The sequence below is a fragment of the Rhipicephalus sanguineus genome, chromosome 1 (genome assembly GCF_013339695.2).
Source record: "Rhipicephalus sanguineus isolate Rsan-2018 chromosome 1, BIME_Rsan_1.4, whole genome shotgun sequence".
Classification (NCBI taxonomy): domain Eukaryota; kingdom Metazoa; phylum Arthropoda; class Arachnida; order Ixodida; family Ixodidae; genus Rhipicephalus; species Rhipicephalus sanguineus.
The window spans coordinates 191,858,370-191,874,866 of record NC_051176.1 but is presented as its reverse complement, the minus strand read 5'-3'; the positions used below and the strand labels follow the sequence as shown (position 1 = coordinate 191,874,866).

The 16,497-nt window shown below is 46.9% G+C and overlaps 1 protein-coding gene across 1 annotated transcript in view; it reads left to right on the top strand.

The window, feature by feature from the left end:
- The first annotated feature begins 436 nt into the window (after nt 1–436).
- LOC119404469 (zinc finger protein ush) overlaps nt 437–16,497 on the top strand; it is a 541,895-nt gene continuing 525,834 nt past the window's right edge. The window contains exon 1 of the mRNA XM_037670976.2: nt 437–1,199. Coding sequence (XP_037526904.1) covers nt 1,160–1,199 — 40 coding nt within the window. The 5' untranslated portion in view covers nt 437–1,159. The remainder of the gene's footprint in view (nt 1,200–16,497) is intronic.

Here is a 16,497-nt window from a genome sequence, read left to right as displayed (position 1 = left end):
ATGCGTATAATGTAGCAGGGAGCCACTGCGGCACGCCCCGCTATGCCGTGGATGGTCGCGCAAAGTTTGGAGCGCGAGTCGGGCTGCTCCGTCAGCGTCTCACCTGCGAAGTGTGCGCCCTTCTGACGGTTGCCCATCGATGCCGTTCTCAGCCCGCTCGCGCTCCACAAGAGTTTCCTCGGAGGCTGCGCTTTTGCTTTCGGTTTCGCTCGTTTCCGGTTTTCCCTTCCAAACGAAGGGCGCGCGCGCGCGCTGGCGCTCCTATTTGCGCGCGCGTTTTGGCGCGCTCGGCGTCGGCTATTGTTGCGCGTGACGCGTGCGCAGAGGCACCGAACGAGGAGCGCTCTGTCGAACCCGCCCCCCGCATCCCTCCTCCGCATCTCTCCTCCCGTCTTCCTCCTCGCCGGCGCTGTCGCGTACATCGCAGGTCACCGGCGGCAGTCGGGCGTTTGGCGCCGGACGTGCGGTGTGCGCTGTGTCTCTGGACATTTCGCACCTTTCTCTAGGGCGCTGTGCGGGCAGTGTGAGTACTGCGAGCCATCGTCATCGCATAGGTAGCCGGTGCCTACTTTGGACCTTGTGTGTGAGCAAACATCGCCAAGACTGCGCCCCGAGTAGCGCCGCGCGCGCGCCTCCGAAGCGCGTGGTGCCGTCGACACGTGACAGCCCCTCTGCGGCCAGTGGCGCTCTTCGCTTGTGCGCGCGGAAATACGGTCGCCGCTAAGTGCGGTGTCCTCCCGGCCGAAATGGGAGGCCTCCCTCGAGCGACTGTCTTGCGCACCTGGGTCCGAGCGTTGCGACGACCATGAGCTGTCTTTCCGGGCGGCGACCGTTACGCAAGTTCCGACGCGAGTACCAGCCCGCCTGACCGCCGTCCACCACGTGCACTTCATTCTGTGCTGCTCTGACCTCCGCGAAGCTCTCCAGATTCTCTTGTGTGCGTACCACCTGGTGACAAGTGATAGCGTGTGACAGCTGTGCTCGTATTTCTTCTGTGAGCACAACGTGCCGTGCCGGATGACGCGTATGCTTTTGTGACAGACGGGTGCCGTCTGACGATGCTAGACGAAGACGACGAAGCAGTCTGCAGTTTTTCCTTGTGCGTTTCTTCGGTCCGCTGACGAGTCAGCGTTTCTGAACGCCCGCACGCACAGCTTCAATGTCACGGCGGAAGCAATCCAACCCCAAGCCACTGAAAAGTGAGTAGCGAGCGCTGCACGATGTCACGTCCTGCATCGAGTTATTCGTCGTGTCATGGTGACCGTGGGGGCCGCTATTGTGTTTAATTATGCACGTTCCTTGGTTTGTTTACGAAATACCGTCAAGCAGAAGATGAAATGGTTTAACAAACACAGACTTATAAGGGAGTCTTCCTCGTCTTGTTTGTTTGTGCGGCGTAGCTGCTGCATGTGTGATGCGTCTTGTCTTCTTGCGCCGATTTCATCGTGCCACCCGAATGATACAAAACTGGTAGACTTCTCATGATGCGAGGGCCCTTCTGGAGGAAGGAACACCGACTTGTCGTCGCTGTTCTTTCGTTCGACGGGAAAGCTGCCTCAGCCTCAATGCACGATTATAGCTGCCCAGCCACGCACAGGAAAGTTCTGCGCGTGGCTCGTCAGCGCAGCGTTGTCTTGAGCGTCACTGTCGCCTTCTGTCGTATGCATGAAGCAGCAGTGCACTCACCGTTTGATTGATCACGTTTCATTTTCGTTTCTTCCTGCTGAACATGTTCGAAACGTCGTCATTAACTTGCATGACATCATAGTCATCAATGATTTGTTAGATAATCTACTGCACTGCATGTGTGTTTTACTCGCATGCCGTTCCATGGTTCCCCACATAATCCTGAGTGTTGTAGAAGTCTGCCTTTAACGGAAGCACATACATGACACTGCGTGAACCTTTGTATGGCGCCTAGAATGTGTGTTATGTACTCACGGTTTGCTTTATTCCGGGCGACGCGTTCATACAACTTCGTCATATTTAAACGCCAGAAGAGCATAGTTGTAGGGGCTGTTCACACGTGCTAACAAAGTATTGACCTGGAGCTTCTTCTGCCGCTTCTCTTTACGAAGAGAGTATATACTTCAATATCACTAATATAGTGGGATTCCACAGTGTTCACCTGGACATTCCTCATTTCTACACTGGGCCAACATATGTTAATGAAGGGTTCCATAAAGTTGGACGGTTCACACACGCGCGCGATATCGAAGTTATACGGCATATATATATATATATATATATATATATATATATATATATATATATATATATATATATATATATATATATATATAGAGAGAGAGAGAGAGAGAGAGAGAGAGAGAGAGAGATGAGTTTGCGTGTGGTTGCGAAGAAAAAGCTTCCATGAGCCAAGGGCTTTTTGCGAACCTTCAGAATCGGTGTACTCCTACCGAAAGAAGTATTTATTCATTACGGGCCTTCTCTTCTCGCTGCCTATATTAAAAGCGGAAAAGGGGCGAAGCCTTGTTTCGCGCCGATTCATATGTAGCACGATATATGGACCGCTAACGACACGTGGAGGACTTTAGCTCTTAGACAAACATATACTAACGGAGTCTCGAGCTATGGTGGCAAAAGAAAAGCACCATGCAGAAAAGCGATGTCTTCAAACGTTCAAACATTCTAATCAGGCGTATTGATGTCGCACGCTGTAGTTCATAAAGGAGAGAAGACACCCAATCGCACGGGGTCAACGCAGTAGCATTTGCTAACAATAAGTTGTAGTGCGCGTCCATGAAGTGAGAAACGTTCACTGCTATCTTTGGGTAGCCTTTTTCAAATCGTTCGATCCTTCACTGCCCACGAAGCGAATCTAGTAAAGCGTACGGAAAATGCCTGGAGCTGTGTAATGAGGTGGTATACACCTTTGAAGTCGCTGCCAGCACCGCTTTCACTCGAGCGGTTAAATGACGCTGCTCCAAGCTGGTCCTGTGGGTGAGGAAACGGCGCCTTTGCGGGCGGAGGTCAGCCGTCCTACTTTTTTGTCCACTGGTTTGTCGTGCACTGCTCGACGCCGACCGATGCATGCACGGTCGGCAAGTTGGCAGCACGCGCACTTTCCGGCTCACATTAGCTCAGCTGCAGTCGAGTCTCACGCAAGCTTCGCTCACAAACTGGTTGGCACCTGAATCGTTTGGCACTGAATGCCGCCTCGGACAACAATTCTTATACGATAGCCGCCCTGCAGTCGCTCTCGAAGGCAAAACGGTCCCAGCGGGAGCGAGTAAATTCTTTTCACCCGAGTCTGGTTATCGCAGTGTTAATAAATAACGATCCTGACGCCGTTTATTTGGCACGAAGAAGACGCAGTGCGGCATCTCGCAGTGCGGCATCTCGCAGTGCGGCATCTCGCTCGTGGGAAGGACCGACCAGCACCCTCCCGAGCTCCCTTTGGTTGCCGCCCCTCTGTACGCAACAAACTCTCTGGAATATATGCCGCAGTGGGGTGCAATTGTGATTCGCGTGGACGTTTGCTTACTATACTTCCTCATATTGAACGCCCCTTGAGTAGCCCGCATGTGTGAGCAGAATTGAAGACCGTCGTGTCTCTAAAACACGTGATTATTTGGACCGCGGAAGTCACGTGCTGTGTCTTCCGCATACCCAAATTAAGCCATTTGCGCATATTTTTAACTCCTGCAGTACTCGCTCACATATATAAACGGATGGGTTTGACTCACCTGTATATGATAAGGTTCCCTCACTAACTTCCACCGCGCCTAGCCACCGGAATTAAGCTACAGTCAGTAAACTAACTGTGCTGCGGAGTAACTTTTGCTTATGTCATATTTCAAAGAACTCGATCTTCATCGGCAGTTGCTGAAGAGCAGGAGCTATAGTAAACTATATCAGGCGCCTTTGTATTAAAGGCTGCGAAGAACATGACATCACTGTGTCGCGCCTGGCTTGTTTATGCCTTGCCTTGGCCGATAGCAAATCGACGGGTTTGGTTGCCGTGAACGAGACAGCGACTGTAGTGTATGCTGTTGCGTAGAATATACAACGTTCTGTGTGGTGCGACGCGAACCTTCAGTGCGGACATTTTTGCAAAAGTGATTCATCTTGCGTGTTCAACATGAAGTGGTAGATCACCAAGTTGGGCTAGTTGGTGGAAGTTGATCTTGAAATGTTTTTAACTGCGCTAGAAACAAGGACAACATAAGACGAGAAGACATGTGGTTCAATGCCGCGACGTCTGCATCTTCCATGCAGTTCAACGTGCCGCGAGGTCTCTGAAGTCAAGACCAAGCATGCACTCAGTGGAGCACGTCCAAACGTAGCTTATCACCTACATTGAATGAGGACTTACAGCATGTTCGATGTGACGGAAGTTGTTATTCACCAGACAGGAAACCTCTTAAGGCCACGCTAAATATTCTGCCGTGACTCTAGTTTGAAACTGAGGGCATTCCTAGCCTATCGAGAACCACTGCTTGCGCATAGCGTGCGACAAAAAGACTTCCAATAGTTTTCGTAACTATACTATAGACTGTATGAACAGCGTCATTGTGTGCATGAGCCTGGATGTAGCTGTGTTGTGAGTTTGTGTTGTCCCTTTGTATATAATTTTTTTCTAACCCAACGACCTGAACAGCGTGTAAAGCCGTCATCCAGGAAAACATCGCTAGCTTTCAATTTAAGACGCTCTTCCATGCAGACGCCACTGTTGGACGGGTGGAGCGAAAAAATCTGAAAAATAAAATATGAAGTCAATGCGACCATCATTTTGGCATGCGTTCAAGTCGCTCGTATTCTCAGCATTTTTTTTTTGCCCTGTGTAAAGTCGCTGATAACAGAATCCACCTGAATTACGTAGGTCTTTATTGTAAAGACGTGCCAAACGCACCTTTATTAGAAAGGCGGGATATGGCGAAAATATCTTTATTCTTAAGGTATCTAAATTTACTGCTACTGGCTGACCTCCTTCGGCTTTTTTTGTTGGGAGCCTTTCATCTACATATCTGCTTCCTTGCATCCTGCTGCAGCTGCACGACGGCAGCTCTTACATGACAACGAGGGCCTGTGGAAACTATATATCCTCCACCGGTGCAAGGCAACCCCTCGTCACGTTTGCACTGCATGGTCGTCCCGCCGAGTGACCTTACTGCATTGTGAAATCTCTTGCTTTCACAGCGCGTTGCGTCCAGTTAGTATGACATCCTTGGTTATACCATATCTCCACAGGTTTTTGAAAGCTTCCTGAGCGATACTTGGAATTGTGCTGGGGTTTCAAAAGTGCTCCTATGATATCCAGGTTTTCCCGCGCATTATATATAGAGAGGACGAGAAAGCCCCGTCTGGGCGAGAAAAATAGCGAAAGAACTGACGACTGCGCTGCTGAAGATTTCTTGCGCTGACCTTTGGACATGACTAGGCTTAGTAAGCACCACTTCCAACTCACGCTTGGAGTGCAGCGCAGGAAGAAAAATATATAAAAATAACTTTTTTTTTGTTGATAATTGGCCGTACAAATCTGAATACGTTGATTCTCGTCAGATGTCTGTATTTAAAGCATCGAGTTTTTTCCAGCGCCTGGAAAGGAGACCACGTAAAAAGATATTGCTGTTCTGCAGGAGAATAGTTCGCCACAATTAAGAACGATGCAGTCACAGTGCGTACGCCAACTCCTGCAAAAACAGTGTAGTATAGAAGAACTTGTTGGTGGACGAGTTGGTGCATCTTAATACAAAAGGGATAACTGCGCTACCTGACACACACGTAACAACCATAGACACACACAGGCGCCTGTGTGTGTCTATGGTTGTTACGTGTGTGTCAGGTAGCGCAGTTATCCCTTTTGTATTAACAGTGTAGTAACCGTGCACAACACTATAGATTGGCACTGCTCGGGGCTACAATAGACCTTTTTCAAGCACACGAGCGCCACCAACGGGCGCGCAAGCGCTCATGGGAAATGTGTGTACGCCGCAGCAGCCGCCGCGACGAGCGCGCAAGCCTCGCGCTGTACGTAGCTTTCCGCTTGCGCCGTGTCAGGACTTCTTAGACGCAGTGAATTTGGCAAGGTGCAACATGTTATTGCGCTATTCAATCTCGAACTTCGGTGTTTAGCTGCGACGGCCACTCGACGATTTCCATCTGTCCCACTGATCGACCAGTTGAGCGGCTCAGAAGCATCACCTCTTATCATTATTTTTTTTTTTTTTGCGCCAGTGCGCCTTACGGCATAAATGAAAAAAAAAATGCAACTCGGTTGCTTATGAAGTGCAGGAGTGGTCTATGATGCGCGGATGCATTTGGAATCAACGTCCATCGACATTGTCGGCGAGTACAGTGTGAGGTTCTGATTTTTAAAGAGTACACTATATAGAAAGTGTAGTCGGCATTTGGGGAAATGAGATACATTCATTGTGTCGCTCGCACCATATATGTAACGAACGATAAGTGCCTACTAACCTTCGTTGGTGCCATAACTACAGGTTGGAATAATACTTAGAGCGAAAAAAGAAAGGAGCAGTACAAGGAAGGAAATGCACAAACCAGCGCTCACACACAACTGAAAGTTTATTGCGCGTGTGAAAAATACATATATACAAAAATGGGAGTGCGTCGCGCGTGTCATAAAGACGCACGAAAAGTCAAACAACCAAGGCGCATGCTTACAGTCGATTAATAAAGATGAATTCCTTGTCTTGTAACGACTGAGAAGGTTGACTGACACAAAGTGTGGCGTTATTTGTGACATGATATGCCTCCGAAATTTCTCGCGTTGTCTGATTAGGTTGATGGTGCAAAATTACTGTGCTTTCGAAGATGGGATTACATTTTCATTACTGACATAGCGATGCGAGATGAGACGGCTCCATTCAATGAATTTCGATGCTCGCTGAGGCGCGTAATAATACATCGACCAGTCTGGCCGATGTACATGTGGACACAAGAAAAATTTGCAGTTAACTCCTACACAATTTACAAAACAATTGGCATGCCTCTGACCGCATTTTTCTTTGCCCACCGCCGACCCCTGCGACCTTAATCCGACTAAGCTTATTTGAGGCGGCAAACACAACCTTCACCCCCACATCGCTTCCCTGCGTTCTTCAAGCCATGCGACTTCTTATACATATGTGGAATAACTGCAATATTTCTAGCTTCTTCATTATTTACGGATGGAGGACGTCCGTGTTAACCTTTCTTTGCCATGCGAACAGATTTTCGCAGAGCGATACAACGATACGCGGCATAACCCGCCTCTTTGATCACTTTGCAGCTGGAAACTACCGCTCATCTTATGTGCGCAAGTTCTTTTTTTCCAATGCCGTGCGTAATCATGACTATTCCTCGTTTAACAATATTCGAATGCGCCGATGCGAAATTAAACACCGATTTCGCTGAACGCGGGCTATACTGCCTGCAAACATGCTCCGCAGTGAAACTTAAAAGTATGTATCAAGAAACGTCAAATTATCAGAGCAAGGCGTGACTTGTCAAGTAAAATCAAATAATCATCTGTGTAGCTGAACACTGTAATATATACCTCTCTACAGTTTGGTTAAACCCGATCACAAGTCGCTATGGCATTAAATGCCGTAGCGGCTTGTGAACAAGTAATCATTGAATAACATACGAACTCGGTGTTCCAGCTCACATTGCTCACAATAGCACGTTTTGACTGCATATATCGGCCCGTGATAACTCGCATGCCGCGTAACTGCTACATCCGGTATACATCCGCTCGGTAATACCTACACTGCCTTCATCATTCCTTTCGCATTTCATGCGAAGAGATACATGCAGGTGCGTTCAGACATGTGTAGTATTTAGGATTTAATAATAGTCAACCAGCGGCGACGCGTTTTTTTTTCGTTTGGTGCTCCCACGGCGCCAACGAGCAGCGAGCGACGGAACAGTCGGCGGGCTCGCCGTACACACTTTTCCCATAGTGCTTCGCGCGCCCGCGGAGGGTTCTGGGATAGCTTGAAAAAAGGTATATTGCACTGCGTCATGCACGATATACTCGCGCATGTACAGTGCAGCATACAGGCATACTTCCGAAGTTGTTATCTTAGTAGAATTTAGGCCTCTTCATTACCAGGTTTCGGTGCCTGCATGGATGGAAAGTTTCTCTAAGTTATGTTATATGTAACATGAAGAGCTCTGCTTTTATTTTATGTCGAAAAAACATTAGCGCACTAGGCGCAGGAAGATGCAGCCGTATTTGGGTGCCTTTCGTCGTCACGAATGTTGAAAAAGTTGTGCCGTTCATCATGCGCGATGTACAAGTTGCTTTATTATTCCCTTCTTTTTCGTACGCCAGCTTGTGGATGCGCCTCTTTTAGCCGCCGAACCTTAAATAATTCACCCTTCGCGGCTCTTCAGCGCCGTTCTGTCGAGAGCGGAGGTAAAATTTATTTGCTGCTGAAAGTACGGTGTAAGCCAAGCGACGAGCATCCGCAGCCAGATTGACCCGTATCATGAGAGTAAATGCGTAAAAAGTTTTGTTCATTTGCTCAGGGCTATACTTGACACTCTCTGCAGGTGCATTTGTGCCCCAGGCGGTGTGCGAATCTATTGCTGAGCTGTTTGGACGACCGCGGGCCGCGTCTGGTCACAAGGTAGTCTACAACTTCGCGACGACACTGTCGCGCGGACCGCAATCGAAAAATTTCACGTCGCCTCTATATACGCCTGCACGAATGCATTGCTTTCAAATGCCTTTCGCCGCACAGTAAAAGAATAATCGCGGTGTCGGCAAATCGAAAGGAGTTTGGCTCGAAAAACCGCGCTGTTGCGATGCCGGTGCACTTATACTTCATAGTCCCCTGCAAACAGAGGGTACTAAAAAAAAGTCGTGCTATTCTCGTTATCCTTGAAGTGACGTAGGATCATATAGTTGCCGTGGTTGCGAACTTCACTCGTTGTCAAAGCGCGACGGATGCGCAGGCAGGTATTCAGGGCGGTCAGCCTGCACTACAGATCTGCAAGGGAGTGTCTTAGGTGTTGCTTTACAGTCTACTCATGCTGCCGATATGCATATCGCCGTGCTTCGCGAGTGCTTTTTTTTAAAGAACATGACGTCGCATTTAGTGGCATATCTGCAGCACTTCCCATGGCTTTATCAGCGCTAGCCTACTGGCCGCGGGCCTGTAAAGTGTTGAGAGTCCGAATTAGGGCCGTGTTTACAATCATTCTCGTTCATAAATGTTCTTCTGCATTGGGCGCACTTAGTGAATTATGTATGTACACCATGGTCCCGCAAATAAACGCGTTGTTGAAAGTTATAGCCGTGCGAGCTTGTGCTCGGTTTCGCTCTTTTGTGGGCGGTTCTCTCAGGTGTGCTATGGACCAAACGCTCACGACGTACCATGCAACAAGCCACTCAGCGCGCAACTTAAGTCTATAGCGTAAGACCATATTTTGATTACTGGGCTATAGGACACTGGTCATGCCGCGTACACATCGTTATGTTGGGCGGTCCATCCGAAGCGAGCAGAGGTGAACCGACCGCGCATGCACGAATTCTGTAATATATTTTTGTTACGCTGAATATAAATAAATAGTCGTAGTGTCTCCTAAAATATTCGCGCATCGCAAAGCAGCAGCCTGCGGTTGACAGTAATAAATATGCGAAAGGAATTATAATGCTGTTCTAAAGCGCTTCTACGCGTGTTAGAGAACGGAAACGCTAATTTATTAAACAAGGGGCGTTTCCATCGCACCGATCGTGGTTTGAAATTGCATTTGGAAACTACATGAAACGAATCATCAAGCAGTTTCACACTCAAGCAGAATAATGAAGCAGTTTCATACTATATATCCGCAGATGTATCTAACTGCTGGACGGATGTCGGCCGCGTTTGGAGGATCATATCCAGCTTTTGTGGACACATCACAGCCAGCGCCCCTGGCGGCCCCGGCGCGAAGCTAGCGCGTTTTCAATGGAACTGGCGAGTTTTTCCCGAATAATTAAGTGTAGAGGGTGAATGTTGAAAAACGCAGACCACAGAGCGCTTCTGGGAACCTAAACGCACGAGAGGACTGCAGCGATTATGTTGCAGTAAGCTTCAATTTTGTTCCCAGAGCAGTTAAAGGTTGTACAATGGGAGTCTATGGAAACGGCGAAAAATGTGGCCCGTTTTTCAAGACAAAAACGGTCACTGTGGTAAAACTAAGCAAGTTATGTTAATGGTCAGGAAATCACATGTAGTCCTGACACTCAGCTTTCGTTTGAAGCCATTCTCAACTTTTCGCAATTGGCGTAACATTGTTCCCTAACGCGTTTTTTGAAACGCGGTCCTTCAAATGCTTGTGGTATATTGATAAACCCTTGCTTATCACAGGCGGCACGGCGTCGTCCGTGGCCGAGTGAGTTAATCGTTCGCTTTCGAAGCGCGACATCACCGCGTCGTCATAGGTTCGATTCCCGGCGTCGGATCAGCTGTATTTTTTTTTTTTCAGCCCGTGACTTAGTTTCACACAATCCCTCAAGATGTCGCCGCAAAAACAAAAGAAAATAGTTTTCGTTTCGGTTTCGGTTTTTTGACTGCAATCTTGAGCTGTCGTTTCTCTTTCTTTTTATTTTATGACCTTTTTAGTGTATGTTTAAAACTCCACGCGTATCAGATCGTTCAGATCTACATTTGTAATTCTTACTTTATCATTTTATAAACGTCCTAAGGAACAGAACGAACGCTCAAGTTATGGTGAACAAAGCTCTTTAAAACTTTCGTACGCGTATTGCGGTGGAAACTTTTTCTCCGTTCTCATGATTTCGTTATGATATTCTGAGGTACCTACAATTCAGCAACGTAAAGGAAACGAAGTAAGCTTAGAAAAACGAGGCGTAGTAATGAAATGACAATGTTAGACGTTTTTGCTGTTGCTTTTTACTTTAGGGCTAAGGCAAGTGTCTGTCGTATCTTAACGAAGGAAGGGCAATTGTTCGAGGGATTCTTTTCCTTGTTAGACACAACTAATGAAACGAACAGATCATTACGCCAAGCAAGGGATAGGAAACACTATTTAATTTCTTTTTTTTTCAAAGAAATCAAAATCGCTATCTGGATAGGCATCAGCGGACGGCCTCGTATACCCTACATGCTGCGCTATCAACGCAAAGAGACTGTGCGAAATCCCCTTTTCCTACCTGGAATGGCTGTGTTCTTTTAAAGCACCATTTTGCAGAGTTACGCGAGGCTAGATCTAGGAGAGTTAGCGTCGAGCCTTATTTCATTTGTTGCTATCGCACTCTTTGCATCGCCCTTGCGGTGAAACTGGGATTTTTATCCACCTCTTGTCATATCTATCGTCCTACGTCAAGAGAAAAAGAACCAGCATGCCTTCTCCTTTAAAATGACAAAGCACTGTGCGCTGCATCGGATAGGTCCGTGTGGATCAAATTTTTGTGGAAGTCCAGGGACTGGTGCTGCCATTTACAAAACGAAAATCCTGTGATTCAGTCGCTTTTCTCACGCACTCGCAGCCGACCTCAACGTACCGCAGTCATTTTAAACATCTATAAATAAAAATGTGCGCAGCTTGTACTAGTTGCGTAAGGCTGGAACCGTCAACGGAGCTAGTGTTCGATCTAGCTTCTAAGGTTTTGCTAGTAATACAAGCTTTTGCTAGAGGTGCAACGTTTTTGCTAGTAGTACTAGGATATTCGTTAGGCTTGGATGTTCTATTCTTCTCAGGTTTCGGCCGGTTCCCCACACTACGCACTTGTTGCGTGGTTCTGAAGGAGAATGTCGCGTCACTAGTAGTTACGTGATGGGATTTTAGTCACGTGAGAGAGAAAGTACAACGTTATTAGAGTCCAGTGCAGACTGAGGTTGCCCCGCGCCACCCGGATGTTCCGAAGTTTTTGGCGGAAACATGTCACATCAATAGTTACGTGGCGTTGCGGGATTTTAGTCGCGTGACTAATTACGTGATCTTACTTGATTTTCAGTCACGTGACTAGTTGTTACGTGATTATAGTTACGTAAGGAGATGTTGTGCGATGTTACGTGATTTTAGTCATGCGGCAATTGCAGGCCTGGTGTACAAAGATTGTAGTCACAGGAAACAACAACCCATCATCGATATCGCAATGTTTCACGATCACGAGAAATTAACTTTCGTTGCTCTAAAGAGCAAGCGAAGCTGCAACCCATGCACTTTTTATCACGTTTCAAAGTTCCTTGGTCTTCTACGATATTTCTGGAATTTTTGCATGCTTCACTTGCTCTATTCTTTTTTCTTTTCTGGTGAAAAGCGTATCTATATGGCTGTAAGCTCGAAAATAGTTGTAAGTTCAGCGCTGTGTGTGTGTTCCAATATCATCCTCGTTTCTTACGGTGTGAAACATCGAATTATGCTCTTCAGTGCATTTTTTACAGCGCAAACAGAAAGCAGCCGTTTTCACTTTGCATTCCGTTCCTGCTCTTTGGAATGTAGGGACACTTAGCAAGAAGCTTGCAAGGAGCGTTTGACCGTAAGATCTTGATAATAGCTATCGTATCACGTGCCAGCCGCCGCGCGCTGTGGCTGAATGGGTTGATAGTCCGTGCTGGCTGTTCGCGCGTAATCGCTGGGGCGCGGGTTCGAATCACAATGCGGTTTTTTCTTGCTCACTTTTCTGTCTCTCTCAGAATTGCTTAAGTTTGCCGCGGTGGTACAGCGGTTACGGCGCTCGGCTATTGACCCAAAGGGCACAGGTTTGAGGGGGGCTCCTGCATTTTCGAACGAGGCGAAAATGCTAGAGGCTCGTGTACTTGGTCTTAGATGCACGTTACGAACCTGAACTGGTCGAAATTTCCGCAGCCCTCCTCTACGGCACGACTCAAAGATATTATGGTTCTGGCACGTAAACTCCAGCAATTTTTATTACAAGTGCAATGCTACTGAATATTTAGTTGCTTGTTTTCACGCTGGACCATTTCACCCAAGATATTTGCTGCAGTTTCGGTTTTGCTCCTGTAAATGGAGCAAGTAAACTTCTCATGTTTATATTATACCACGCAACCCATTACTTAATAACTATAAAAGGAACCCAGATTTTAGTTAACCTCAGCCATAAGAAGGCAATACGCAACGAAACCAAGGCAAGCATGAGGGCAGCCATTGTAATATAATGAAGCGTTTTGAAGAAGTACTCTACTATTAGTGACAGACGCAGAAACGTAACCAGGAATAGTAGAACCAACGCAAAGCTTGTAGTGTCGAATCGTCGCCTTTTTTCTAAGGGAGCAGCGTTCTCTGCTTGTGGAAGTAGTGCCGCTCTTTTGCATTACATTTACTACCCCGCCGAAAAAGAGCCACCCTGGCTAATTACGGACAGCTGCACAGTGACAGCGAAGCTTTATCATGTCCATATGTAGAATCTCATGCCTAGTTATTTGATTACAATAAGTCTCAAGCGACTTGACAACGCATATCAAGTACGAGGTTGCTAGAGCACACGGTACGGGCCGTGGTACTTCGGAAGAAGCTTCATAGACCGACCGGGGCCACCTAGGAGTCCAGAGCCCAGGCCCGTAGCTAGGGGGGTATGCCCCAGGGGCCCGCCTCCCCTCCCAATGGTTTGACGGAGGGTGTGGTTTGAACTGACAATAATATGAGAATAGGTATTTTTCTCAGACAGTCAACGCCTTCAGCAAGTGCCCCCTCCCCCCCCCTCCCCCCCACCATCGCCCTTCGCTGACTGCCGAAGGCCGGCGGCCACGGCGGCGGGGACTGTTGTGCGCGAACACACGGCGAAACTGTAGGCAAGCAGACGCGAAAACGCGACAAGCGCGGCCGCGCGCCGTTGCCATGGCAACGACGGAGAGATCTTCCACCGGCTGCTTTGCTCCTGGCTTGCGTTTCCTTTATCGAATTCTCGGCGCTCGCCACTTTCCTACGAAGAAATGCTCATAACGTGCATGCCATTCGTGACCTGGAAGTGCCGGGCGCGCGGCGATAATACAATCGAGAAGCATGCAAGATATCAGGACTATTTTTATGAGGCGAAACGACACCCTTTCAACACGTTCTTTAGTTGTACGCTGCTTTCCCTGATCGGCATAGGTAATTTCTCGCGAATATCAGCAGATGACACACTGCCTTTGTCGTTGCCGCAACGCCACTTTACGCAATTGAAAGAGTAATCACTAAGAGATAAGTTCAGGCATGGCACATGCATTTCGTCTTTACTGCTGACTTTCCGGAACAGGTACCCATGTTAGCAGCAATGTACAACAGATGCGAATGAAAACAGCGAGGAAGAAGACTTCAATACTAACAAGCGCTTTTCGCATTACAGTTCTGCTGACCGATTCAATGAGCCACATATTCGATGCTCACTAGATGCCCTCCTCACTGTGTCCCAATAATGGTCATCAAGCTATACGAACCAGATCAAGCTCGCCTTGCTTGTTCGCCTCAGGTTACGACTAACGTGTGGCTGCTGCACCATATATGTATATATTATATATATATATATGGTGCAGGCAGCGACACGTTAGTCCGAAACCTCGCGGGCTTTCTTGATTAACTGAAAAAAATGAGGCGCGCAATTAGCACGTTGCTGAAGGTAGCGCAGTCACATGCCATTTGAACATGCCTACATACGCCTCATTGACATTTGACAATTAGGTGAGTACTTGTCGAGTTGAACCTCATTAACTATTCCAGTGTGCTCGGAATAAGGTGCAGTATATAGGTTTGCTTCGCGTAACGCCATTCCTCTTTTTTTAAATCGTGCTGCGTGATAGCTGGGACACCCTGTGTATATATAATATAATTACGACGACGCTGCTCCTGAGATCACCATGGTCTTTGTGCCTCTGTGCTCATTAAAGAGGCCCCTTTTAAAAGTGTATATATATATATATTATATATATTATATATATATATATACAGTTTCGACAGAACGTTCCTGGCTATTGGTTTAATTATGAAAGAAAACTAGTCACAGTGAAAAACATAACATTTATTCTGAGCTTCGGCCGGGGACCGCCTTTATCAAAGAATGCATTCGTACATGGCGTACGGGTTTAAGTACAGATTTTGTCAATACATAGATGTAGACACACCATCGTGATTCGTTGGACTATGACATGGGAGGGGCCAGAACAACAACAACAACAGCAAACAAATCCCAGGGAGAGAGCGACACGCATACAAGATGACACACACAGCATTGCACTCTGTGAAGAGTAGAGTATAGGCGGGGTCAGAACATACACAAAATAAATAACAAACAGCGCTCCCATTTGGCGTGGTAAGTGCGTTCGCATCTTTGTCATTTTTTTTTTCTTTTTTTCCCCTCCGCCTCTCGTTCTGAACCACACACGTAGGTTCGTTTCGCTGTTTGTTATTTATTTTGTGTATGTTCTGACCCCGCCTATACTCTACTCTTCACAGAGCACAATGCTGTGTGTGTCATCTTGTATGCGTGTCGCTCTCTCCCTGGGATTTGTTTGCTTTTGTTGTTGTTCTGGCCCCTCCCATGTCATAGTCCAACGAATCACGATTTGTGTCTACATCAATGTATTGACAAAATCTGTACTTAAACCCGTACGCCATGTACGAATGCATTCTTTGATAAAGGCCGGTCCCCGGCCGAAAGCTCAGAATAAATGTTATGTTTTTCACTGTGACTAGTTTTCTTTCATATATATATATATATATATATATATATATATATATATATATATATATATATTGGTCATTTCATGCCAAGTGTCCCAGAGGTGGCGCTGGCACATCGCAATAGCATACACATACTGAAAGAAATAATGCACTTTGTACACACTTGTTTGTCTGGGTATACGTGTTGCGCAGACGTCCCTCTAGCACATTGTGCCAACGACGCCATAGGCTGCTCTCGGGCGTCCATACTTCCCATTGGGCCCGCAAGCAAGCTCACATTGTAACGCGAATTCATTACTCGTTGCCCTGACATCAACGGCACATGACTTTCGGCCACTCACGGGCCACTCACATATATCTCGCATCTTGCCGCTGCCTGTGACGAGTGTCAACTGCAAGGGCGACCACGTGCTTTGCGGCGAAGCGCCAACAAAAAGAAATGCAGGACGCGTTCCGAGGGCTAAATTCAAAGATAATTTTCTTCCTTAAAACAAAAAATTATTTGATTAGACTTTCTTCATTACTTAACAATGTAGTCTACTATCAAACGCCGCATGACGAGGATTTTTACTTGCAACAAATCAGTATGAAAAATACGGTCAAACATGCCACAAATCGCATATGTTTTCTAATTTCACAATTGTTTTCGGGAAGATTTGAAGCCTATTTTACCCCTAAACATTTTCGTACTAACGTACACTTTCCTAAAAATCATACAATTTTTAAGATTCGTTAGGGAGAGTTCCAGATAGCTTAAGAAAAAATCACGAACTTTGAAGATTTCGTAGTTTGTGAAGGTACGTAGCTGGTAGTGAAACACAAAAATTTCGGAATTATTAGGTCAACTAAACAGATCCTCTGGGATAGCGCAAGCGTGGTTTCGAAGCTCAACAC